Here is a 26,051-nt window from a genome sequence, read left to right as displayed (position 1 = left end):
ATGTGCCACTCTAGTTCAGTTAACAAGTTTTGAAATCAGGTGACTAATTTACTCTTGTCTCGTGTGGGGTGAAGAGAAACAATAGTTTCTGACCGCCCTGGGATATTTTTCGTTCCCAAAAGGGGAATGAAATAACAAGTTAACCCAAATATCTATCCAGAAACACAAAATTAAAAATTTTCAGATTGTTTCTCATGTGATGTTTGCTGGAAAAATTTGTTAAGTGAAGATGTTAAATTAATAATGCCTTCCTTTTTGGGTATGGATGGAGACAAGAAGAATGTATCTTTTCCAACAGGTTTTAGTACTGGTTAAGTGTGATGAAATATAGTTTAGACATAGTTCAAACAGCTAATCTAGTAACTGGGTTATTGTTTCTGTTGTAGAGTTATACACTGAAACTGGGTTTTAAAGATAAATTTTGTTCATGAACATTATGGACTCCATGTTATTTCAGGTATATGGCTATGGAAAGGTTTTAATTCTATTTGTAATTCTTCCAGCAAAACACTTTTTTCTTTAAGATATTTAAGTATTATTTTGGTTCTTGTTTGATTGTCTTGACTTTGTCAAAGTTTTGTTTAATGTTGCATTAGTAGATGTGTCTTGAAGATGTTTCTCTACTTTGGTAAATGTTTTTGGTTAAGACTGCAAAACTTTTCATTTGTCTAGTTCTTTTATATATGCAATTGTATTTTTTCAGAACTATTTTATAGCTGTTTTATCTTCTGGCAAGATGTTATTTTTTTCTTGAGGATTTTTATATCTAACAAGGATGTTATTTATCTGATGCCATGAGATGATGTTCATTTGCTTTTTGATTGTCACTGTTATTAGAGGTTGATACTTTTGTAAATCCTGAATCCTGATAGATAAATTATTCTAATTACCTTCTTGGTGGTATGTACCTCCAATAGGGTCTTGGCTAGTATAGTATGGATGAATGTCGTCTGGCAGACTTGAAAATTAGAATGGAACACAACAAACAGTTTTATAATTTAATGAATATTGTATTGTATAAATCAATTTTATGTACTAGCCCTGAAGAATCTGGAAAGGTGAAACACTGGTTAAAGTAAAATTTCTTTTTTAATTACCTGGATTGTAAGTATCATTCTCTAACTTCATTATCAAAGTGTGTGAATCCCTCCGGTATGCATTCCAAATTTTGGAAGACAACAAAAGGTATTTGTTTCTACTTTGGACACTTTGCTTTCCACTCTTTTTGAATGGATTGCAAATTTCTTCAGTTGTTGTACTCTTCCCTGGATATTAATTCTCATAGCTTTTTACATTACATTGCATCAGCTTTGCCACCTGTCTCACTTCTTTTTGCTTTTCCTTGTGTGAGGTTCTTTGTCCTGACACAGGGAGGAATGCATACAGTATCATTGCTCATTATTTTCATCATCTGACTGAATCTTTCACTTCAGGATTTTGATTGTTTCTAGTCACTATTCTTCAGTATACAAACTGTCTTTGAGAAGAGACAGTACATTGTCTTTTTCATCATCATTTTATAGAATCCCACCAGGTAGCTGGTGCTGCTTCCAAAAGTATGCTTCTTTTCCAAATTTTGCACAGACCAATGACATTGAAACATGTTCAACCTTTCCCCTTTGGCTCTGTTAGTGCCTGTTCACAAGATGAGATATTTCACAATGCCACTAGAGGTATCCTCATAGTGTCAACATTGCTCAATTTCTTTGATCTTGCTGGCTAATGTAATTAGGTTTTTGCAGTTATCCATTGCACTGTCTTCAGTAAAAGATCTTTCCAATGTTGTACATATATACTTATGCTCACACAATAACTTTTCTTAATCTTCCACTGCACCTCTAACACATTAAAAAGAAATTTTTTGCTTGATGTGCTAGCCTTTATATCCCATAAGTTTGAGCTTTTCATTAAGCATACATAGAGATTACAACAACCCTACACAAATAGGAGCACAACACATCCTTCTAGAACAGCTAACTTCATCTATAATACTTTGTGCACCTCACTTTCTCAATAGGCACAATGTGAATCAGACTGTTTCTTGCTTACTCTCAGTTTTCAATATATTTTTTTTATTTCAGACTTTGTTCTTTTTTTTAATTTATTATTTAGCAAGTTTGCTTTGCAAATTCTTGAATTCTGGTGTGTTACTGACTAATTGCTGTTTCCATAAATTATTGTAAATTATGAATTTTTGATTTGCCATGATCACCATCACAACTCCTGAAATGACTGGAGACACACAAACTCCTGTTACCCAAGCATTAGGATCAATGCTATCTGCCAAGGAGGTGTAAGCCTTTGTTTGTTGGGAGTTAGCTTCTTACATGGGACTTCTCTACATTGGCCAGTGCCTTTTAAGGCTGACAAGAATGTTCAAGATAAGAATTACTTAAACAGCCTTTTTTATGCCTCTTCTATTGTTATACAACCATGTTCCTGTGTCTTTGGAAGGGTTTCAACTTTCTCATTTCCTCCAATTAATTACACAAGTTTATCACATTTTGAATGTTTAATCAGTGATGTCAAGAAACCCACTTGTTGAGAAATTTATATGCAAAAATGGCTCGTTTGGGTTGAGAAAATATTTTACATAGAAGAGCGAACAACATTTCGACCTTCTTTGGTCATTGTCAGGTTCACAAAGAACCTTTGATGCTCATGTGTACACATGTGAATAAGATAATTAACGACACCCAGGTGCAGACTCTCAGGGTCCACTTAGTATGGGGACAAAATTTCAGGTTTCTTGATTCTTTCCTTTTGGAGTTATGGCTGTCACACTCACACATGCTTTTTTATTATCATAAGTAAACTTACCTCTAGTTCACTTTCTCCATTTAAATAATTAAAAACAGTCTAACTCCATTGTTTATTCAACATTTTAACTTCAACATCTTGCAGTAGTTCTACTACCTTTAGGTTGATCAGCCAGTTACTTTACATTTCTCCAGAATGAAATGTTTAATTTTCATGTCTATTTTGTTGCATGTGTTGTTCTGCATATTAAATCCACAAATATTATTTTTATGGTGACTGATTGATTGAGCTATGCTCACCCACGGTCATTATGTGATATGTAAGATACCGTAAATCAACAATAAATCTGTTGTCAAATGTATCTAAATTTAAATTAATTGAGCTTACTACAGTCAAAACTCCTTATTTAATCTAGAGGTTACAATAACAACTATTATAGTTTGCTTCTCTGGGCTTGTTTCTGTAGGATGAAAACATTTTCTTTGTAGTGTATGTTCATTTGTTAGTGTATTTTAATTGTTTGGCTAGAAGAGCAACATTAAACTTCGCTTCCTGCTCTGTTTAGTTACTGTTGTAGTTTTTAACAAATACTCAACATTTTAAATGTAAACAATTCTTGTATTATACTTCATGATTTTTAAAATTTGAAATTATTTTATGTCCATTGGTATTTATATTTCTTTTTAATTAATTTTATCTAAGCATAATATTTTTGGAACCTGTGTTTTACAGATACTTGAAATTTGTCAGCCAAATATCAGGTACCTCGATATCACATCTCGTCCTTAAAGTAATTACACCACATTAAACTCAGAATCTGCAAGTATGAATACATGATTGTGTTTAGTAGTGTACCCACACCATATTTGCTTTTGCAATATAACATAGCTACTGTATTTTTACATATTCAAAAAAGTGTCCTGTGTTGTCACTTGAGCGACTATGAAGCAGTATTATGCAACTCCAATTGGTTAGTTTCTCACTATCAGTTTCGTAGATTACACAGTAGTTATCTTATATTCATTTGCATATGTTCTCTCAGGCTATGATACTTGTGTATGCTTGTTATTACAAGGTATTTCATGACCTCTTACTATGTGAGCCTTTGTTAATTTTAATGCAGTAGAATTAACTTCAGTAGAGCATTTCTTGTAATTCCTCAATCAAATAACATTGAGAACATAGTTTTTCTTCTATAATTTTGAACTTAGTCTCCAGCTCTTGTTTTTGGCTATTTTATTGATAAATATATCATATTCTTTCTAAATAAATGTGTTGGACTTTACAGTCTTCTAAATCACTGTATTCATGAATAACATCACACTAGCTGGATTACTGAGTCCATCTTTTTCATATCTGAAATCCAATAGTAGAAAAAAAAATTCAGTAGCTGCCAGACGTTTTCTGTGATTTTGAATTGGTCCTAGAAATAATATAGAATAACTGTTCAGTTTTAAGTGATTGACTGTTGGTGTTATTTAGTAAATGCAGTGAAAACTTCTTACAAAAGTATTTTAAATTTTCTCTACCAGCTACAAGCACTATCCATACTGTTTGTATTTTTAAAATTTAATGCCAACCACTGTTACTATGTAATCTGTAGTATGTCATACATGAGTCTGTTCAAGAGATATTCTAGACAACCCAACTATAGGTACATTGTATCTTTCGTACTGTATTTTCCCATATTGTTCTTTCTTAGAATTATGAGTAAATGTTTTGGTGGTAACTTTGAACAATAGAAAATCCTTAGGCTAATTTCTCAAAAAAACTTTTTATAAGTTTAAGGTTTGATTTCTTGATTTGTAAAATGTAATATAATTTTCATGGTGTTTAGTGATTATGAAAAGTCTTTCAGAAACAAGAATACTTTAGCTTGGAAACATTCTTCTGACATCTACAATGCTGCTTGTTAAGTAGAAACATCAATATATTTCAAAAATACTTTAAACACTGGAAGTTGGGAATTCTTGGAAACCAACAACAAATGTTTCTTTACTCCATATTTTTCATAACTTGTCCATCATGATTCAACATCAGAGATGTGTAAAGTCAGTATTTGAGCTCTATTTTTTGTTCTCCACAGGTCACTGCAACTTATTAGTTGGACTGGATAATGTGATGCTAGAAACTGTATACAGTGCTATTTATTTATGCAGTGTAATGCTTGAAAAATTATGGTTTAAATGATGAGAGCCAGTAAACTTTGGGAAATCATTAGGCCTAAAAATTGTTATACAAATCAAGTTTCCTGCAGATGTTTTTTCTCATGTTCTTCTTAACATGTCTATTGCAGCTTAAAATCAGTGGTGTGTATAAAATAACAATTTGAATTTGTATTTTGTCAGCACTGTTTTTAAGCACTTTAATTTTTTAATCTTTAGCATATCTCATAATGATAAACAACACATTGAAAAGTCAAGTTCTTTAAAATTGGCACTCAAAACATGAAAATTAAGAAAAATTATCTTGAACTGAACAAAGTTACATAACAGATTACATCAAATCTAATAAGAATGTGGCAATAAATAAGCTCATTACTGCAAATACACCCTACTGTAATATGGAATATCTAGATAAAACTGAGATAAGTGTAGAGCTTCACTTGATAGGTTTACTTAGTAACTGGAGATTTGATTAAAATACCATTTACAGAATAATACTAAATCTGACTGAATTGGTGTTTAATGAAATAGAGATCAGACACAAAGTGAAACATAAGCATTGTGTATGTGTGTGTGTGGCTGCTTAGATGTTTTAAACACATTGGACTGTAACTTTTACTGACTATTCAGACAATATCTTTAAAGAGGATAAAGTTTCATAATCTCAAGATCAAAGGGTCCTTAGTATGCAAGAAATGTTGCAGTTAACCAGAGCAGCAAGTAATATGCAATGACTGTTCAACTGGTCATTCTTATTGCAATACAGATGGGGATATAACCTCAAGATATTACCTGAACAAACAATTGAAGGACATTGCAGTTGACAACTTTACACAACATGCGTTAAGAAATGTTCTCTCCAAACAAAACAACAAAGAAACAGAGATAACTGTTCAGAAATACTGAATTCAGAATAAATAAATTACTACAAGAAGATAGACGTGCACTGTATATTTATATACCTCAGTAATTCCAGTTACATATCAATTAGTGGAATTTGCTAATTATTTAATTGTCAGGTTCATCAATTGATTACATTAAACTTATAGTTTACTCTCACAAATCTTCAGTAGTTGGAATATTTGAAAATAGTAGTAATTAGAAACATTTATTCTGATACAGTACATTACCTTTCTTCACATAAATAAGTATTCTCATTCAGTACTGACTTCTTTATTCCCCCTTTTAGCTCCCTTCCATTGGAATTTGGTGATTCCAATGTATCTCTCATACAAATTCTTATATGCCAACCCTCCACCAACAAGAGTGCAACATACTCTCATGGCACTCATGAATCCCTCTATTGAATTCTACTGAACTATCACTTTTTATTTGGCAGTGCTTGTATTTCTCAATTCAACAGTTGGCCTCAATTTTACCTATGTGTTACCTTTATTTGCCTTGTAGGGTATTTTTATCTACTATCCATCTCCTTGCTGAGGCAATTCACCAAAATCCTCAGGGTTTCTCAAGATATATTCTCTCCCTTATTACCTCCATGTTGGCTAGATTGTTATCTTTGGCTCTCATTTTAAACATGTGTTTTCCTGTTTTGAATCTTCTGAGCTGAGATGCAGTCTTATCACAGGTTCATTTGCTGCCCTCTTATCTTGAGGATTTATTTATGGCTCTTTTTCTTTAGTTGTATGTTTTTGATCATGTACTTGAGACTTTGGAATCATGTATCAAGTCTGTGCATCAACATTCCACCTCTTCCTCTTTGGTAGCATATTTCTTACAGCTGGAGCCAAGATAAGCCCCTATTTCTTTTTTGATCCTAGTCCCTCTCAGCCTTTACCTATTCCTCCTTCCAGGTGTTTCTCATGTCATCATAATATTCAACACAGATGGGTACATTACCAACAGCATTGGTAGTTATCCAGTGGGAGCTCAATTGTATGAATTTGTTTCCATCTAATGATCCTGTACCACAGATCTGTAAGTTCTTCAGGTTTTATCAGATGGATTTGTTTTACAATTTCTCTCCCCTTTAATCTCAGGTACCTGTTTCATTCCCTATGCTGAAGGATCATACCACCAGCCAATGTCTGTCAGAGGTAGTACAACATCTATCACAACAAACTATTAACCCTTTCACAATTTTTCTAAGCTTTTATTCCAGGCTGCTTGTTGCCAACAAGAAAACCAGAGACTGGCAGCCTGAAATAGATTTGTCCTCTCTCAGTCAATTTCTCAGTATACCCCATGCTGCCATGGAATAATTTCTCACTCTTAGGTAGGATATTTTTCCAGGTTTATGGATGTCATATATGCTTATTTGTAGATCCCGATATCTTGTCTGTTGTGATCTGTTTTTTTGTCATGTGGTGGTTTATCAGTTTTACAAACTGCCCTTCGGGCTTTATTTGGCCACATATGTTTTTTGTTGGATGGTTAGAGCATTTGCTCATCACTTGTATGCTTTTAGGTTGTGCTTTTATCATCATATGAACAAATGGCTACTGTTAGCTCATTCAGAACAGGAATCTGCCCATGAAATTCATCAGCTGCTTCTGTAGGTAGCATGAGTGGGCTGACTAATCATGTTGGAGAAGTCATTCTTATGACCTATCCAGTTTCTTGTCCATTTGGGTGTTTTTTTTCAACATCTGTCTTAGTCAAGCCTTACCTTCTCCACTTTGACGTCATTCAATGGAACTTTTAGTTGTCCATGCTCTTACTGTCCCTCAATTACAGTTTGCAATGTTCTGTTGCTTTTGAGAATGTGGTCTTCCATGGCAGCTTCTATTTCCCTAAGTCAGGCTCATTTGTTAGCTCTGCAGTGGGCTCTTCATGACTAGTAGAATCTCACTTGGGATCATTTGATGGCTCTTATTACACTTCCTCCTATCCCAGTTGATGAGCTGCATTGATGGTTGGATAAGTCTTGCACATTTTCACAGATGCATCCCTTCATGAATGGGGGTGAATCTATCAACAGGAAGCTTTGAGGTATTGGTTTATGGCTGAGAGGGCTTATTATATTAACATCCTGGACCTTTTCACTCTACAATGTGTTTTGTTCATTTTCTCCAACTGGCCAGACATCATCTGGTAATGATTCATTATAATAATTCTACAGTGGTATTTATCTCACACACCAAGGCAAATCATGTTCTTAATCCCTCAGTATTCCTAAGGTTGGATTTTCTTTTTTGAGCCTGCATGCTAGACATATTATTGCATATTATGTTCTGGGTGCTTTCAATCTTGTTGCAGATTGTCTTTTTTTTATCCTTCTGAATGTGTTAATGAAAATACAAACAAAATATAGATGTGATTATAAAACCATTCAGTTGAGAGTAGGGCAGTAGTGTTCTGCTGGTGTAGATTACATGACATCCTCCAATATCAAACAAAAATAGATGTGAGTGAGCTATCAAAATTGAAGTTCAACCATTTGATTGGGATCCCTCATTCTATCTCCACTTGGATGTCAGTTTTCAGAGGCTAGGTTTTAGATTTAGAGTTGAACCAATCAACCTAAAACATTTATTATAGATGACTATATTCCTCCCTGATTTGTACTTTTGCTATTCCATCAGTGTTATGAGTCATAGTGGAGGTACCAGCAGATTATTATGATTCTTCCCCTTTATCTTTATTATTTCAAGGATGTTACTTTGTTTGGGGTGGTTCTGGTCAATTTCAGTTTTGAGGGAGATTATTTACATTTTGAAGACATATTTTCAATACCAGATGTCATGCTCCTGGATTGATATACCAATTTCTTATATTAACATGTGCCCTATTCATGGGTCTAGGGGCCCTCAATTACTTCTCTCCTCATGAATTTAAGGTAAGTATGGTGTGATTCCCTTTGCTACCCCCAACAGATGGCTGGGTTTTGGACTGTAGTTGGCTTGCCACCAATATAATCCTTTTTCCTATCCCCACGCACATATCACCACTTGGGGATCTGAGTTTTGGATTGTAGTCAACTTGTCAGTGGTGTGATTCTCTTTCCTACTCCCACATGAATGTTGGTACCTGACAGTTGACTTATTGATGGTATGATCATCATCCTACCCTCACATGGACGTTAGTTCCCAGTGGCCTGGGTTTTGACTACATTTGACTTACCATGTGCAGTCCGTTGTGCCCTAGCCACTCTACACCTAGAGTACATCCTTTTAATTTATACACTTTTTTATTTTATTGGATATAGTTCCATACACATTATATGGTTTGGACCACACAATCTGAACTTAATTCTTTTCCACTTGGATATGCTATTATGTTTTCTGCCAATATGTGTAACATCTTTCTAGGATCGGGTAAGAGTATACCTGGTTCAGAAGTGATGCAGTCTACCACATCAGATCTCAGAATCTGACTGTCTCCTCTTATGGAGTGTCCTGTTGATGCTTTTGATAGATACTTCATTCTTTCCCTTAAAACAGTCTCTATTTATATGAGTAGAGGTAACATACCATATGGGAAGATATAATTTTGCTGTATTTCTTATAGGTACTTATCTCCTCTCACACTTCTCATCCTTTCTGGTGCAACAATCTTCTGCCAAAGCTCAAAGTGATAGTTCAGTTGAAGTGAATAAAGGGAATCGTGTCATGAGTATATGTCGTACTGTTATTGGTAGAGGATGCACAATCATTTGCATGAGAGATACATTGGAATCAGTCAGTTCCAATGGAGGGGAGTTGAAAGACTTGTGGCATACAGTAAAAATATTGCATATAGAGGGCAGCACTGAATAACAGTAACTATTAATGTTAGAAGTAACAACCTATTAAAAATACATTTTCAGTATAGGAAAATTATAATTTGTGATTAGATAGTTATTTCCATAACATTAATTTATTTAATTGTAACTGTGATTAACCAGTTATTTTATATTTGTATTTTGTTTTTGCCATGAAATATGATTAAAAATATTGTAATGCTTGATTAACATTGTATTTTATTTGGCCTACCCCTCATCAACAATCCTGATACAAAAATCAAATTCTGATGAAAAGAGTGGATTTAACTACAGTTTTTTTGTTGTTTTATTTTCTCAACTTGGATTCCAACAGTTGGTAGAAAACAACTACTGATAATTAAATGCTCAATATTCTTATAGACGTAAAATCAAACTTGTCTTGATCATAAATGAAAGTCCATGTGGTGTTCAGAAGTCCAATATCCATCAGAACAGTATCAAGTAACCACAAAAGCAGGTACTGAAAATAAAATGAGCACAGGTAGCAAATTCACTTATGGTCACAACTTTTTAATTAGAATGTATAAGATAAAGCTGAATTCGTTTGCTGTATTTATTTAGCTTGGAAGCACATGATAAAACTGAATTAATTTTTCCAGGATTTGTAAGACAGATAGAAGATGGAAGACTGGGATTTATAAGTAGTACAAGATATGAGAAAACACCAGAAGGTAGGTACTTTCTGTTTCATATATTATGAAATTACTTTATGTATTTCTTAAAAAGCTTTCAGAAAAACCAAAAAAAACTTTCTTTTTTTCTAAGCACACATTTTCCAAACTGTTCTGCAATCGCTGAACACTTGCAATTGGGCTTAAATTATTTGAAATTATAGAGATAACAAGAAATTTAAAAGTATTTTTCTACATTTGAAATTATTTATGAAAGAAAGTTTGAATCATATTGATAGAAAAATAATTTCTAAGTAGTTCGTAATGAAATTTGTTTTAGTTTATGTATGTTAAGTGGTTATAAAATATTTTATTAACAGAAATTTTAATCTTGACACTTCCATACAACACATACTCTTACAGAATTGAAGGATTAAATGCAAGTGACATCATTGTATATATATGGAGAGTGTTCTATAAAGGAAAGAATGTAAAATAGTTTAATGGTGTTATTATTACTGGAAGACTGCAGAAGCTATACTTGATATTGGTGAGAAAAAGTAGTTTGTATGTAAATGTTGAAAACTTGGAGAGTTTGTCTCTTCTGACGTATTGAAAGTATATTTTGAGAAAGTACCTTTTGCCGTTCTTAACTGTCTTTCATCCTCTGCAATAACTGCATGATCCTCCAGTGCACACTGGTTTGTGTATTCTAGAAATGTGGAAAAGGATATTTTTAAATAGAGTCTATCTTTTAAGGGTCACAATTTGCTGAAAAATTGCCCTATTAGTTTAAAATGACTCTGATGATATTGAAGACAAGGCTAAAGAGAGGGCTGAGTGTGGAAATAATATTGAAATGTAGGTGAAGAAAAATCATGTTATGATACAAGGACAACTGAAATTAAATATATGTTCTAAAACACAGCTTGTGAAGTGCCCCTCTTTTATTTGTATTCTGTAGCTTCGAATTGTTTAAACTTTGACCCTTTTGACCCTTATTCATACAACATTGTCCTAGATAGTACATTGCTCTTTGGTGCCCGTAACCTTAAATTTGTTTACTTGTTCAGAAGATTGAGTTTATTATATTAACTCTTTTAATACAAACATTCCATAAGCATTTACTGAGTTGCATTCACAATTTAATTAAAATAATTTATTGTCATAATATACAAATAAACTTGGTGTTGAAACATAGCTAAAAATCAAAATTTTGATATTATACAAGCCTTCAGAACTTAGGTTTATAAAGCAGTATTTTAAAAAACCCTCAATTTCTCCTAGTATGAAAATTGTGATATTTTCTCTCTAAGTATCTTCATTTCTGTAATTTATTCATCACCTGTCTGAGAAGTATGAAATTTAATATAAATTACTCATTATATTATTGTTATTACTGAAGCACAATTTAATGTTTATATATACCCTTCAGTCTTGTCTATTTTGTTTACAGTTCAAACTTTATTCCCTGGGAAACATTGATCAATTAAGCTGAATTTTTAAAGGATTTTGTCACATAGTTAAGAAAGCCAGAACAGTTGTGATAGTTATAGACGTTTTTTTGTCTTGTTATTATTCTGTGTTATTTGGTGAATTATTAAATTGAGTAAGAATTGTTTAGTTTAGTGATACTATGAGTATAAAATGTAGGGTTAAGTTTCCTTGATAGTCAAGGGCAAAAAACAAAGACCCACACAAGTACTATATTTCATTTTCTTCATTTGAATTTTTTTATTTAATATTATATAAGTAATTAAAATGTGAAAACTAGAGATTAGATAAGGTTACATGTAAAATAAAGAAAACATTTTCACGAGTACACGTGTAAGCAACTTGCAATAGCCCATGCATTACATAATATGATTGGGTAACATGAGCTACATGTTTGTCAAGTGATTACAACTTGTGTAACTATTATTATCTGGATGTGGTTCAAATGGCAAAAAAACTAAAGTATAAATAGATGTACACTGTTAAGGGTTTAAAGCTATTTAGGATAAACAAATGTAGTTTCATGTTACAATTTAAATTATTTTAGATATAAATAAGGCTAATTTAGTTTTGAGATTTTTTTTAAGATGGTTGCAAGGTTGGTCAATTTTGTATAGAATTAAGGTAGAGAAAATAACAGATAAAATATAAAGTTTTACTGAATAACACCTGAAAATTATTTAGGAGGTTTTAAGGATTATGCAAATGAAATTTGACAATTTTCAGATGAAGATTTTGATTTTAATATGAAAATGACTTTGCACTCAGAGAAGTCAACACTTTGACTGCTTATATTCATAGGAAAAATGAAAACGATTTTAGTGAAAATACTTGATTAAAAATCTTGACATTTCGTCTACAAGCAACTTAATTCTTATTGAAAGTTTGTGGAATTTCTTGAAGATACAGATAAAATATTAGAAGTTATAGTATAGAAACTGAAAAAGCTAGGTCAGTGTCACAGACTTGGCCAGTTTGACCAAATGTGTATCAACAGGCTTAAAACAATTTTTTATCATTCTATCAGATTGTTAGTTTATGTTGTTTAAATCAGTCGTACTCTATCTTGAAAATATTCCTGTGCCATAGTTTCCATTACAGACATTGTTCTCGTAAAGCTGTCATTACCAAAATATACCACTCTTCTCTGCTTGCTTTCTAATAATTCTTCTAGTGAAGATGAAGGTTTTATAATGTTTGTTTCAACAGTCCTGTTGAAAGAAACTTCTAGTTGGTGAATCAGTGAATCGAACAAATATTTACATTTGAAAACCCATGCTTCTCTAGAACTTCTGCAATCCATTACACTATGTAACACAAGTTTTGTTCCTGGATGGTATGTGTTATTTCTTAATTGCTTATGTTGTAAAAGTACAAAAAATTGCCATTATCCCCTTCAAACTTTGCTTTTGTGACCTGAATAATGAAATTTTGAAATTAGTCTATTTTCTATGCAAAAATGGCTAAATTTGCACATTTTCTTTGACATAAGGTCTGGATAAAGCAACATATGAATCAAGATTTACATGTTTTTATACTAAAGTTATACAAAAACGAACAAAAATGTTTAGAAGTGAGTAGTTTTTTTGAGATTTGTGACTGTAATGTAAATTACTTTCACATATCAACCCCCAAACATAGTCTTCCATCATGTTTTCATTATACGCTCCTTGGTAGCAGCATTCAAGTCCAGTATTTCTTGGTGGAAGCACTCGTCTTGCTCCTCTGAGGACATCCTGCCACCCATTTTACCAAAGTTCTTCACCAGAGCTTCAACCAGTTCCACATAATTTTCAGCCTTGTGATTGCTCAAGAAGCCCCAAGCCACTGCGACAAAGCTGCCTCAAGATTTTTTTTACCTTCCTACTGAGCTCCTTGGGGAATTTTTTTTACTCCAAGATCTTCTTTATTTGTGGTCCAGCAAAGACACACCAGTTTTGACCTTTGCCTCAGGCAGCTTAGGGAAGAAGTCTCAAAGGTACTTGAAAGCTGCAGAGACCTTATCAAGAGCTGTGACAAATTGTCTCATGAGACCCAATTTTATGTGCAATGGTGGGAACAACACCTTCTGGAGGTCCACTATGGCTCACACTTAACATCATGCCTCTCCACAGAGAACTTCGTCCGTTGTGGCCAGTGCTTCATGTTGTAGTGTGCTGAGGTGTCCCTGCTGTCCCAAAGGCAAAGATAACAGGGAAACTTGGTAAAGCCTCTTTAGAGACTCATCAGGAATGCCACCATTTTGAAGTCCCCAGCCATACTTATCATATTTCAAGGCTTCTAGCAAGGCCTTGATGCTGTTTTATTCCTCTTTGAGGTGTACCATATGAGCTAGAGGAAGAGACAGATATTTATTCCCATTATGGAGCAGCACTGCTTTGAGGCTTCTCAATGAGCTATCAACAAAGAGGTGCCACTCGTTCGGTTTACAGGCAATTGCAATTGCCTTGCACAGACCAGATACATTGTGGCAGATGAGTGAAGAAGCTTGAAAAATGGCGGTGACATTTCCTCTGACTTGCAACTTGCACACTTTCATCTAACAAATCTTACTCCTTGAGCTTAGATGTCAAAATCTCGGCATTCAACTTTGTTAGACCAAGATCTCTGATCAAGTCATTGAGGTCTCTTTGGTTGGGGTAGTATGGGTTTTTCTCACCAGCTGCACCTCTGAAATTGTAATCTGGATCATCAACGTCTACCTCCTTATCTGATTTACTGCTCTCTTCTCTGGCAGAATGGGTAGAGGGAGCTCAGGGCAGTGTGGCACTGGGGCGATGGATGATAGAAGGTCTGGATACATGACAGCAAATGCTTTCTTGCCAGCCTGACATTTGGAAGGGTCCACTATGTAGAAGTAGCAATTGCTTGAGTGGTCAGTGGGTCATACAAAATTCTTGGAATAGCAAACTTCATGGCTCTCTTTTTCCCTTCTGTACCATCCTGCAAAAGAGCAAAATAAAATTGTTATTATGAAGAATAAATTCATTTCATCCACAAATAATGTGTGAGAGGTTCATGCAAAATATTTTATGTGATATTTTTTATGTACTATTGGAAATTAAAAAAGATTAAAAGATATTTAAATTTCAAAAGGTCTAAAATTTGTATAATATATAATATTACTAATCAAGCAAGCAAAAATTGTCCGTCTTACCTTCCAAAATTTTTGTTGCATTGCTCACAAGTAAAATGAGGTGCCCAGGGTTTGTCTTGATCCTCGACAGGCATGCTGAAATATGCCTTGTAGGCTTCACACATTTTAGCAGATGCTGTCACAGAGTACTTTTTGCTCTTGTCTTGATAAATGGGCCGCATACATAGCAGAATGTGTCTAGAGAATGCTTGCAGCTAAAACTAAAATTAAACTAAAGTTTAATACATATACTTCCATAGTATATGTATTACTATGGAAAGTTCCAGAAAATTCTTGTAAGTCTGAGAAAATTCTCTCTCAGCTGCTTAGCACTGAATCTACCTGGAATGTTCTAGAAAATGGGTAAATTTGAAAATTTCATTACCCAAGTCACAAAAGCAAAGTTTGAAGGGAAAAATAGGTTTTCTCCATTTACTTTAGACATAAGCAATTGGGAAATAACCTTTCTGCCCAGGAACAAGAAAAAGTAAAACTTTTGTTACATAGTGTTATTTGCCTTTGTTTCTCTATATTTATCTGTTATTATGGCTCAGCAGTTTCAACACAACTGGGAGTATACCACATCCACCCTTGGCCTGACTTGAATCATTACGCTGATGTTACTCTTTCTGGTTTGGATATTGTTCTCAATTCAACACTTTCTACAAAAGGCAGATCTACGAAGGGGAAGTTATCTGCATATCAACTTCTGTTGATGGCTGCAGCTTATCAGGCATGTCTTTTTCTTTGATCAGTGTCTAGTGATCTTGTAATAACCCACTTCTACAATTTTATGGGCATTACTTCAGTCAATTTTCACAGAGATATCTGCTCTTGGGACCTGTGCTTTCTCACTCTGGGCTTCCTTTGTAAAGCCTATAATTGTCATATTCCCTATATGAGATGGCATTTTCCTTGGATATTGGGTTTGTACATGGTGATTGATTGTTTCTCCTGCCTTGAGAGGATCCATCCCCCAAAATGGCCCTTATAGCCTTTAGTCCTCTGTTGGATTGTACTTCATGGAGTATCCTGTTTTTCTCTCTCATTTTTGTATCCCATATACTCAAGTGCTCTATCATTGTAAATGAGCTGTTCACTGCTGCTGATCTCTTTGGCGCTTTATTCAGTTTTGTCATCCTACTTTTTTTCTTTATCTGGCTTTTCAGTGAGGGTTTCCCTGTCTTGTACTCAGCAGGTTGCTGGGTGAAGTTTTCATGACCTTTCATCTCTGATCATGTGATAATCACTTCCTTTTGGCTGTTCTCACAGACCTCTTTCAGGTCTTCTTTGTCCATTGCCTTCTCATCCAGTCCTTTTCCTGATTGGGACATTTGTGTGACTCTTTAGGTTCTTACGTGCCTCTTCGAGCCTTTTATCTCTTTTTCTTTATATCATTTGTTTCTCACAGAACATTTCTTCTCCTTGCTTTTCATCATTTGTTTCTTCAGTGTTTCCCATGCTCTGTCCTAGAGACTGGCTGATGCTATATCTAAATCTTTCTTTTTTTCTGAAGATCTGGGCTACCTGAGAGAGGGCTATCAGGCATTTTCTATCATCTATGTCTCCTGTCTTTTCTCACTGTATGATCACTATTCTTATTCAAATTTCCCATTTTCATGGAAACTGCCATCATCTTTTTCTAATCATGACAGATTTCCATCTTCTGGTTAAATGATTGAATTTATCAGCTCATTTATTTCATATATTTTTCTTTGAGTAAGTCTGAACATACATTCTTTTGTGTCTACTCTTAGTGGATTCAACATATAACTTGCCTCTTTTTGTCACTTTTTGCTTATCTCACATTACTTTCCTTAGTAGGTGACATCATATACATCAGTTTTTCACCTCCTTTCATTCACCATTCTCCAGTCTAGTCAGAGGCACTAATGCTGTGAATTTTTCCTATTATGTTTTTCAGTCACCTTCATGTCATTCAATTGTCTTATGATACCTTTAAATGTGTACTATGATTTTTGTACATATTCCAGTAAATTACAAGTTCCTTAAAAAACAACAACAGAAGTAGACAAGACTCATCACAATGAATGCTAAATGAGGATTTACAACTTACATTCCCTATGCTTAGTGCCATCAGAACCTGTTAAACAGCTAGTATTGCCTCACAGTGAAAACTTACATTAAATACACATCAAGTGACAGAAACACAAATTTTTAAACCAGTCTGGCACTGTGCTCTTTGCCCACCATTGAGATGTAAGTCTGCTTGAAAAGACTTCTTCAAAAAAACAAAAACAGTACCAAGTATGATTTTGCTCTTCAACTTTGCTCATACTTGCTGTTTGGATTCCTAGTAACAAATTACACTGCCCTTCAGTGGATACCCAATTCCAAATGATCATGCTTGATGACAGTGGTCCTCACACACTAACTAATTTTGTCTCTTCTACATATCCTTCTCCACATTGTTTTGCTAGAGGAGCATGGGAGAATCCATAATTACCCATTTTGGAAGTCGATATTTAATGTTCCTTACATAATCTTGCCTTGACTCGATAAGAGTTTGATTGGGGTCGTCCCTTGTTTAAGATGCAGGGCTGGTGTGTTTCTTGAAAGTATAGTATAAGATATTCTATTAAAATATTTCTCAAGCAGTTTATGGAGGATCTGTCCAGTCAGGTGGGACTGATATTTGTCGTAACACTATAGTTAAATTTCCTCAACTGTCCACCTGTCATTGTAAGTGTCTCACGAAGATGGAAGATCTTTAAACTATGGTTACACTCTGCACTTGAATATATCTCTCATCTTTGTGACACATTACCATAAGCACTGAATTTTTTTCCCAGTATCTGCCATTGTAAATCTCTGTTGTGCATGTGAAATATATCAGTGAACCAATTAAAGCAAAAACAGGTTTGTTGAAGAGTATTTCCTGCTTGAAAAGGATGCAGTTTCTTACTAGATGCTGCTATACATAGTGATATCTGATTTAAAGCAAGTCACATTCTATGGACTTTCCCTTTTCAGAAAAGAGCTCATCTCTGTAGTTGGTCCTCCACCATTTTCAGTGTGTGATTCTAGCTCTTAATGGTGAAAAGACATGGTAGCATTTCTGAAGATAAGATTTTTCTTACCTAAAAATGTACTTATGATAGATAACTACCTTTCTGCACAACTTTCCCATTTCTAGTGCATTTTTTTGGCCTTATGAAAAATGAGCCTCTGACTGTATGTTAGTGTTCATGGACATCACATACATAGAGGTTGTGTTACCTTCCTAGTGATGGAGTTCTACAACATTATTACAATAACATATGGTAATGCAATACACAGACACGTGTAGGAGTGGGAGTTTTTCAGGGCTTTTGACATAAGCAGGAAATACCATTGCAGTTGCACACAAGGTAATGGGTCTTAGTGGTGTAGAGACATAAATATATGTCGGAAATACATTTTCAGGTAAGGAAAATATTAACTTCTGTCACTTTAGAGGAGAGATCCTTTTGGACAATTTTGTGATCTGTTGCTTGAGGTATATGGAATTCTTTTGACATCAGCCATTGTGTTTCTGGATTTTCATCTGTTTCAATGTACCATAACTTACTTTCCACAAATAGGGCTGCAAGCTATTGCAGATATTTTTTGGATGGACCTTGTATCCTAAGTTGATCCATATTCCTTTGTTTTTCAGTGTCATGAAGTATGAGGGTTATCCTCATCTTGGAAATTCTGTATACTCAGCCTTTACACATCTGTTTGATCAAAACATATGAATATTTTATCTCAGAAGAGACTGTTGAATATCCTTCCTATCAGTAATTAATTTTTGGTTGCATCAAACAGTTATCGGATGGAAACCAATGTTGAAATACAGCTCTCTTTCATTGCAACTTTATATTGGCTGTTGTTGCCACGTGATTTGCTGATGTATAGAACAGCAATCCTGCATTTGGTAATTGCACATTTTCACCATAGCCCTGAATCATAATGTCTGTAGCAAATGCTTCATTGTAAGGTTCAATGGTTAGACCACAACATTTCTATCTGCTTGTTTTTTTATGATCCATCTTGTGTACAAAGATGATAATTTCCTAGCTTCTGTTTTAACAGTCTGATCGCATAAAAATCCCTAAATGTGAAGTAAAGAAGGGGTAAAACTGCTAATGTTGTGTGCTACACACATAGTTGAAATCAGGCTAGCCACTGCACAGGTACCATCTACTTTCTTCTGATTATGATAGTGTTTTAATATGAACATCCTACCTTCATTTACTTCAATTCCTCACACAAAAAATTTGAAGGAGCTTCAGAGCAGTTCCACTGGGTGTTATTTATACCCTCAACCCATATAAGTACTGTTCATACAAGTTTGTGTTCAACCTAAAAGTTGTGCAGAAAATTAAATGCTAAGAAAATATTCAGCAAAAACTATTAATGTGTTACATATATAAATTTTATGAAGTTGAGCATATCAGATAAAAAATCATTGAAATAATTGGGGATGCTATTCTTTCTGTTGCTTTGACTCATAAACAACAAACAGTAACACTGTGCTTTCTCTTAATGTAGTGTAAGCTAGCAAATTAATTTTGTAACCTATCAGTGAAGGTAGCAAGTTTTTATTATTTTTAGTTTTTATCATGTAAAAAAAAGATATTTTTTCACAAACACCTATTCACATTTGGGTAACACCATGTTGTCCAAGCAAACATCTCATGCTATACGAACTGTAATGTTCTATGGATTATGTTTACTAACATAAGCTGTTGTTATTTTTTAATAATAATTTGGCTGTCACACAATGTCCTAGAAACATTCTGTGTGACAATACTCGAGAGCTTGTTAAACAGTGAATGCAAATGCTCTCTTTGCTTAAAAGTGTTTTTAAGTTACTGGAAAACATCTCCAGTTAATAAATTGTTATTTCCTATGCATAACATCTACTGATGTCAATTATGTTGACTGTTTAATAATCAAATGGCTATCACCCATTGTCTTGTATACACTTTATTGTAAACACCACTTGATGGCTTAAAAACTAAGCAATGCTACTTCCTTTCAATTATTACTTGTTTGCTCAGATGACTATCCTAATTGCAGATCATTGTAAGCATCTTGGCCAGTTATAGTTGTCATACTTCTCACTCACTGGGGGTTCCTCATCTGACTCTTACCTAGTTGGATAAATACTTTTAGCATCATCTCATTAACTAAGTTGAGATTCTACAAAACAAACACTGTTCTCACTGTCTCTTAACACATCTATTTTCATTATTGATTTGTGATCCAACCAATGCATAAGTGATTCATCAGTGATGTGTGGCTTTAGGTTATTAACATGTTCAGTGAAATTACGTGCCATCATAAAAATACTACAGCCCATGGATGAATGGTCTGAAAATGGGATAAAGTCCAGCTTGCATGGAACCAAATTGTGCTTTTATTGCTTGCATGTACCAAAGCCATGCATTGCCTTTATACCTTCATTACTTTGTCTGTGTGTATCATTTACCAGAAAGTAATCTTATCTAAGTGCTGATGTGTAACTTACCTGCTTATGCAGGGAGTTGTATCTCTTGGTAAACATTGAGTTTGACATGCAAACACTTGATCTCTGTTGTGTAACACAACTTATCATTGATACATTTGACAAATGGTAATCCTTATCAGAACACTTAGGACTAAAATACTTCATAAACATATTCTTCATAGTATGGGTGATACAGTTAGGCACACTTATTTGCCACACACAACACCCTACATAACTGCAAAAACTATTAAAATTAGCTCCTTGATCCTTAAGAATCCTTTCACGTTCACCAGTTAATGAAACAATTCACATTTCCATGTTACTGGCCTGGTATATAATTTATGACAGTCATACTTCCTGTAATGTCATTAACCAGAATTTAGTCATCCATTCTCATCTTTTAAAGACCATAAGCTATTTCAGTGATTCATGGCTCTAATAATTGAATTCTGATCATCTTTCCATACAAGTACTTTTTGAAAAATACTACAAGTTGTAGTAAAGAATTAGGAGCCATGAGCAATTAATGCACACAGTTACGTGTTATACTCCATCCTGAAAGTGCAATAATACTGTTTCAATTCTACTATCACTGCCATCACTATTTAGAATTACTGGAATATATAATTTCAGATATACTAACATCTAAAGTTATTTGGGGCTTTGCCTCTAAGATGCTTGGTCATCATCTTCATTCCATCTAAAACAAATTTCAGGATTAGTCAATATGGACAGTAGTGTAGTTGTCATAAAAAATTGCCATACACTACCATTTGTACAGCAGGAAATTTATGAAATTGAATCTCTTTGTCAGAGATAGTCAACCTAATTTATTAAGGCCACTGTCCCTAAATCCAGTATGACGATTATGGACTTCTACCCATAATGTCAATCTTTTCACCAGCTTCAGTTTCAAGCTTGTCTTCTTCATTTGATGGAAAATCATTGTGTGGGTTTTTAGTCACCAAATGAAATGTGTTCCCAAACATAAAGGCATTCTCAACATTGATTTGGCATTTTTTCTATTTCTATTTTGATGTAAGCTACATGAGCTGCTTGCAAATGGCAAGTGCCTTACACAAACCAGATGGCATGGTAGAAAGTTTACAAAAGTAGTTTCAAGTGCTTAAAAGTCGTCTTAAGTCTGCTTACATAATCTACTATAACTTGCAATGTCCATAAATCATGCTTAATGTGCTGTATAAATGGAACTCTTTTCAACACTTCCAGACATAAATATGCCCATGGAATGATAAGACATCCATGTATCTTAGTGCATTCACCTGCTTTAATTAAAATTAACATAGAATCGTGGTAAACCTGTCATCTTCATGAAAAATGTCACTAAAATACCCAAGAGCTTTCTAAAGGCATAGTTAATCCATCTTCATCCTCTACTATATCTAATTACATGTTATATCTCTGGTGTTCCAGAGAAGTGTGAACTTTAAATGTTTTTTTTCAGACACACCATGTGTTTGTATATGGTAGAGGGTTATAGATATTTGACTAAAATGGTCATCTAGTTCCATGTGCACACTAACATGTTTAATCAGAAATATTTTGAATTTTTGTCATGTTGGATCTATATTCCTTGCTGAATTATTAGCCAATGATCTCAGATGTTTTGGCTATCGTGTATTTGTTCTGATTACCATTTGTAGTTGTAAACTGGACCATTAAATTTCCAAATTTACAGATCAGCATCATGGTTGTTGCATCTTGAGCCATGTAACTGTTTAAAGAAACACAGCTTGTTTTCTGGAAAAACAAAACAAAAACCATTTCATGTATTGATTTCATCCTGATAGTAGATGGCAGTAAAATATTTAGTTTATGATACACCATAGAATTTCATGTGCACACTAGGAGGTACTGTGACTTTCTACTGAAGATATAATCATGTAGTACACTATATATGCAAAAACGGCTTGTTTGGATTGAGAAAATATTTTACATAGAAGAGCAAACAATGTTTCGACTTTCTTCAGTCATTGAAAAGGTTCACAAATTGACTTACAATTTGTAAAGTAGGTTGATCCTTAAATTGCTGATATCCAAATCAAAGTCAGAAGAGACAGGGCCCAGCATGGCCAGGTGGCTTAAGGCGTTTGACTTGTAATCTGGGGGTCGCGGGTTTGAATCCTCATAGCACCAAACATACTTGCTTTTTCAGCCATGGGGGCATTATAATGTGATACTCAATCCCACTATTTGTTGGTAAAAGAGTAGCCCAAGTGATGGCAATGGGTAGTGATGACTAGCTGCTTTTCCTGTAGTCTTACACTGCTAAGCTAAGGACAGATAGTGTAGATAGCCTTTGTGTAGCTTTGTGTGAAATTAAAAAAATGAAAAACAAACAAACAGAAGAGACAACTACCTTATAAGCTGAAAGCAACAAAATCAAAACAAAGTTGAAGATGTTTCACTCCAATCACATCTCGCATGTCACCATTAGTGAAAACAAAATTTGTGTTAACCCTTTTACAACAGGCTTGGTATAATATACGAGAGTTTGTCTACACATTTAGACACATTAAGTATTCGCACTATAATTTTTGATAAAACAAATGTATCATCACAAAATGTGGTAGACTTTTAGAAAATATTACAATTTTTTTTACACAAAAATCCAGATTTTTTAATGAAATATTTTCCTAAAGTTTGTTAAAATATTGGGCATGTTTTGTTACTTATCCAATTGCAAAGTGATTTCATGTTATGATAAAAATAATCTCTTCTTCATCCTAAAAATCTCAAATATTATTTGTGTAATCTCTCAAACCTAAATACATTTCAAATAACATTTCAGTGAGACATTATATTGTATGTTACTTTCTATACCATAACTCTGTGGGGTCTGTCAATTGACACACCTTGGACTCATCATAAAAAGAACAGGAAACAATATAAATTATGCCTTTTTTGTGCTGCTAAAACAATAACATATTATAACATGAAAATACAAATGTGTAGTCTAAGTAGCTTATGTTTCATAACATTATATATCTATATATATTTATTATTTCTGTAATGTTGACCTTCCAGTCATGCCAAGCTAACATTACATAACTTTCATTGTTGTATGCATGTGCACTCATGTTACAGTATCCAATAATATAAAACTGACCTTTAGTCTTCCCTGCCTTGGCCGTGTTTTAGTACACTAGTATTTTGTAATATTCGGTCACATTTCAATTATTATACATTATATATGTATACAGATTATTACTATTTAGAAATAAATTATTAAACTTATTTTTCTTAAAATACAGAGCAATAAATAAAGACAAAGCAAGTAATTATCTCTTCTAGTTACAACTTTTATTTTGACAATAACTTGATTTCTTTGTTTTTCTTCAGTCATGTACTTAGTGCTAATCTTCATTGTATCTTATATCAATAAAGTGATGTTAATAATTGATAAATTCCATCATGCATCCTACTGTGCATATAGACACATTTGATAAAGTCTTTCCTTAAATGTGTGAAAGTTTGAAAATGGGAGATGATAAATCTGGTTCATGTTTTTCCAGTAATACTGCAGTAGCTTGCTGTTTATGTGCGTGCAAGTGTTTGTGTGTACATTGTAATTGATTCTAGCAGCAGCTAAGGAACAGAAAGAAAAGTCAAACAGCATAGCTTTGTGATCTTGACTCATTAAAAGTGATCATATTTCTCGCTTATAGTATGTATGATAAAACAGTAGGTTCCTTTTTTTTTGTATAAATAAAGGCCAAGGGAAAAAAAACAAACTTATTATTTCTCTTGTATGTGCCATTATATTATCGCTTAATATTTAAATATTTTCTATACTTGCATTTACTGCTCATTCAAAAATTACAGGATATGTGAAATATTTATTTTGAAGAAATATTCGTAGGCGAGTTTCTGTATTTTGTTATACGTGTCTTATTTGTGGAATATTACAAAAGAGTAAATTGCAGAAATAGTTTTGGAAGTTTTCATTAAACAATGAAAACGTTATGTTTTAGTAAACATATCCACTAGAAAAGTATATGTTGTCTGCAGCTCAGGATATATTAAACAGTGAATCTTTAATTTCTTATCATCTTCTAGAAAAGCTCTGTTTCAAAGAGTTGAAACTTCTGGCATTTGAAACAAAAAATTCTTCAAAAAACTTGCATTCCAAAAGAAAACATGATTATAAAAAGACAAAGGGAAAAGCCAGTGCAAGATTAACTTCGAACATTTGTTTGGCATCATCTAAAAGTATCATATGTAACAAAGGTATGTTGTAGTTTCTTACATGTAGTTAATAAGTAGTTTTTTCTTTCACAATTAACACGTTTTCTATTATCTTATGAAATAAAGGTTTTAAGGGATATGATAATATATGGTGTATATGTGTAGAACATATTTCAAAAGTATATGAACAATACAAAATGCAGACAAAGTTAATTAAATAAAAGCTGTTCAATTTAACATCGTATCAACATAATTCACTGCCCACTTTCAATTTGTGTGAAAAGCTATTAAATGACAATTACAAAGATAGAAAGGAGGCTTTTAACTTATAATTGTAACATGGAAACTACCAAATCACTAATGCAGTTTAAATTAAAACATTTTTAATTTTTAGATAAGATTGCCTTTTCTTTGTAGGTAGTTTGTTGTTCATGGTTAATGCTGTTTCAATACTGTTGAATGTGTTAAGTTTTGGTAATAGCCATCCTGTTTGTGGTTTCTACTGTAATCCATATATGTAATAGCTGTTGCTAATATCCTTATATCCACATTGGAAGTGGGTGAAGCAGTATGAAATACAATACATTTTCAAGATAAAAACAATCCTACTAAATGTAAAGTAGGTGTTCTACCAAGTGATACTGTTTATATCTTAAGTTTTCATAAATATGAATTGTAATCATATTTATAACTAAACATTTTTTATCCATGTAAACCACATGACTTACACTTAATTAAATATGTTTATGTTAGATATACACAAGTATTCATTTTAGGTTTAATAAAAGAATGTTATCAACTTGTATAGTACAAAACGTTAGAGTAAGTTATTTTTAGGAGTAATGCCATGTTTGCTTTTGTAGCTGTTTATGAATCACCTGTTGTGTAGTTCAGTTGCTGTGAAGTGATGTCATTCTCTTTACACCTTCTGAATTTTTCTTCTTGTTTTAAATGAGTGTAATTACATCCTTACATCTTCTAGTTTGTAGAAAGTTCTAGGTACCCAAGTTGGTGCAAGTAAGTTAGTGCTAGTGAAAGTAAGACAAAGTTAGTAAAGGATATCGTCAAATAAATCTAGACTTTGTAAGTTTAGCCATAAAGTGTGTATAGTGTTAAATTTTAAAGTGTAATAATAACAGATGTAACAGAGTAGAGAAGAATAATTTGCCTTGTCATTTGGGTTCTAAAGTAAAATAGATCAGTCCATGTGAACATTTGAAGTAAAAGGTAAAGTTCTGGATACACCTGTGGCAATCCAAGGGGTAATATAAGTGAGCTTATCTCCAACTGTATTGTGATAACAGAGTAGAGAACAATGGTTCATCATGTCAGTTGGGTTCTGAAATACTGAACCAGCCTCTGTGGACTCTTGACAGATGGTGATTATTTAAATTTCTAGTTACAACTGTGGTGATTAATTTTGTAACAAATATTTGTACATACATATGACCTGTGT

General features: G+C 33.5%; 1 protein-coding gene and 1 long non-coding RNA gene across 3 annotated transcripts in view; one reads left to right on the top strand and one right to left on the bottom strand.

Annotated features, from left to right (window-relative positions):
* Positions 1 to 26,051, top strand: part of LOC143236973 (uncharacterized) — a 41,152-nt gene that overhangs the window by 9,912 nt on the left and 5,189 nt on the right. For both annotated transcript variants that reach the window (XM_076475724.1, XM_076475725.1), the window contains 2 exons: positions 10,248 to 10,319; positions 24,467 to 24,637. In XM_076475724.1, the coding sequence (XP_076331839.1) occupies positions 10,248 to 10,319; positions 24,467 to 24,637 (243 nt within the window). The remainder of the gene's footprint in view (positions 1 to 10,247; positions 10,320 to 24,466; positions 24,638 to 26,051) is intronic.
* LOC143236976 (uncharacterized) overlaps positions 9,976 to 26,051 on the bottom strand; it is a 17,627-nt gene continuing 1,551 nt past the window's right edge. The window contains exons 2-3 of the long non-coding RNA XR_013019826.1: positions 10,897 to 10,971; positions 9,976 to 10,108 (exon numbers count right to left, since the gene is read on the bottom strand). This is a non-coding gene — a long non-coding RNA (uncharacterized LOC143236976). The remainder of the gene's footprint in view (positions 10,109 to 10,896; positions 10,972 to 26,051) is intronic.

Source organism: Tachypleus tridentatus, chromosome 13 (genome assembly GCF_004210375.1).
Source record: "Tachypleus tridentatus isolate NWPU-2018 chromosome 13, ASM421037v1, whole genome shotgun sequence".
NCBI lineage: Eukaryota > Metazoa > Arthropoda > Merostomata > Xiphosura > Limulidae > Tachypleus > Tachypleus tridentatus.
The sequence above is the reverse complement of the archived record's forward strand: the minus strand, read 5'-3'. Positions and strand labels throughout refer to the sequence as shown.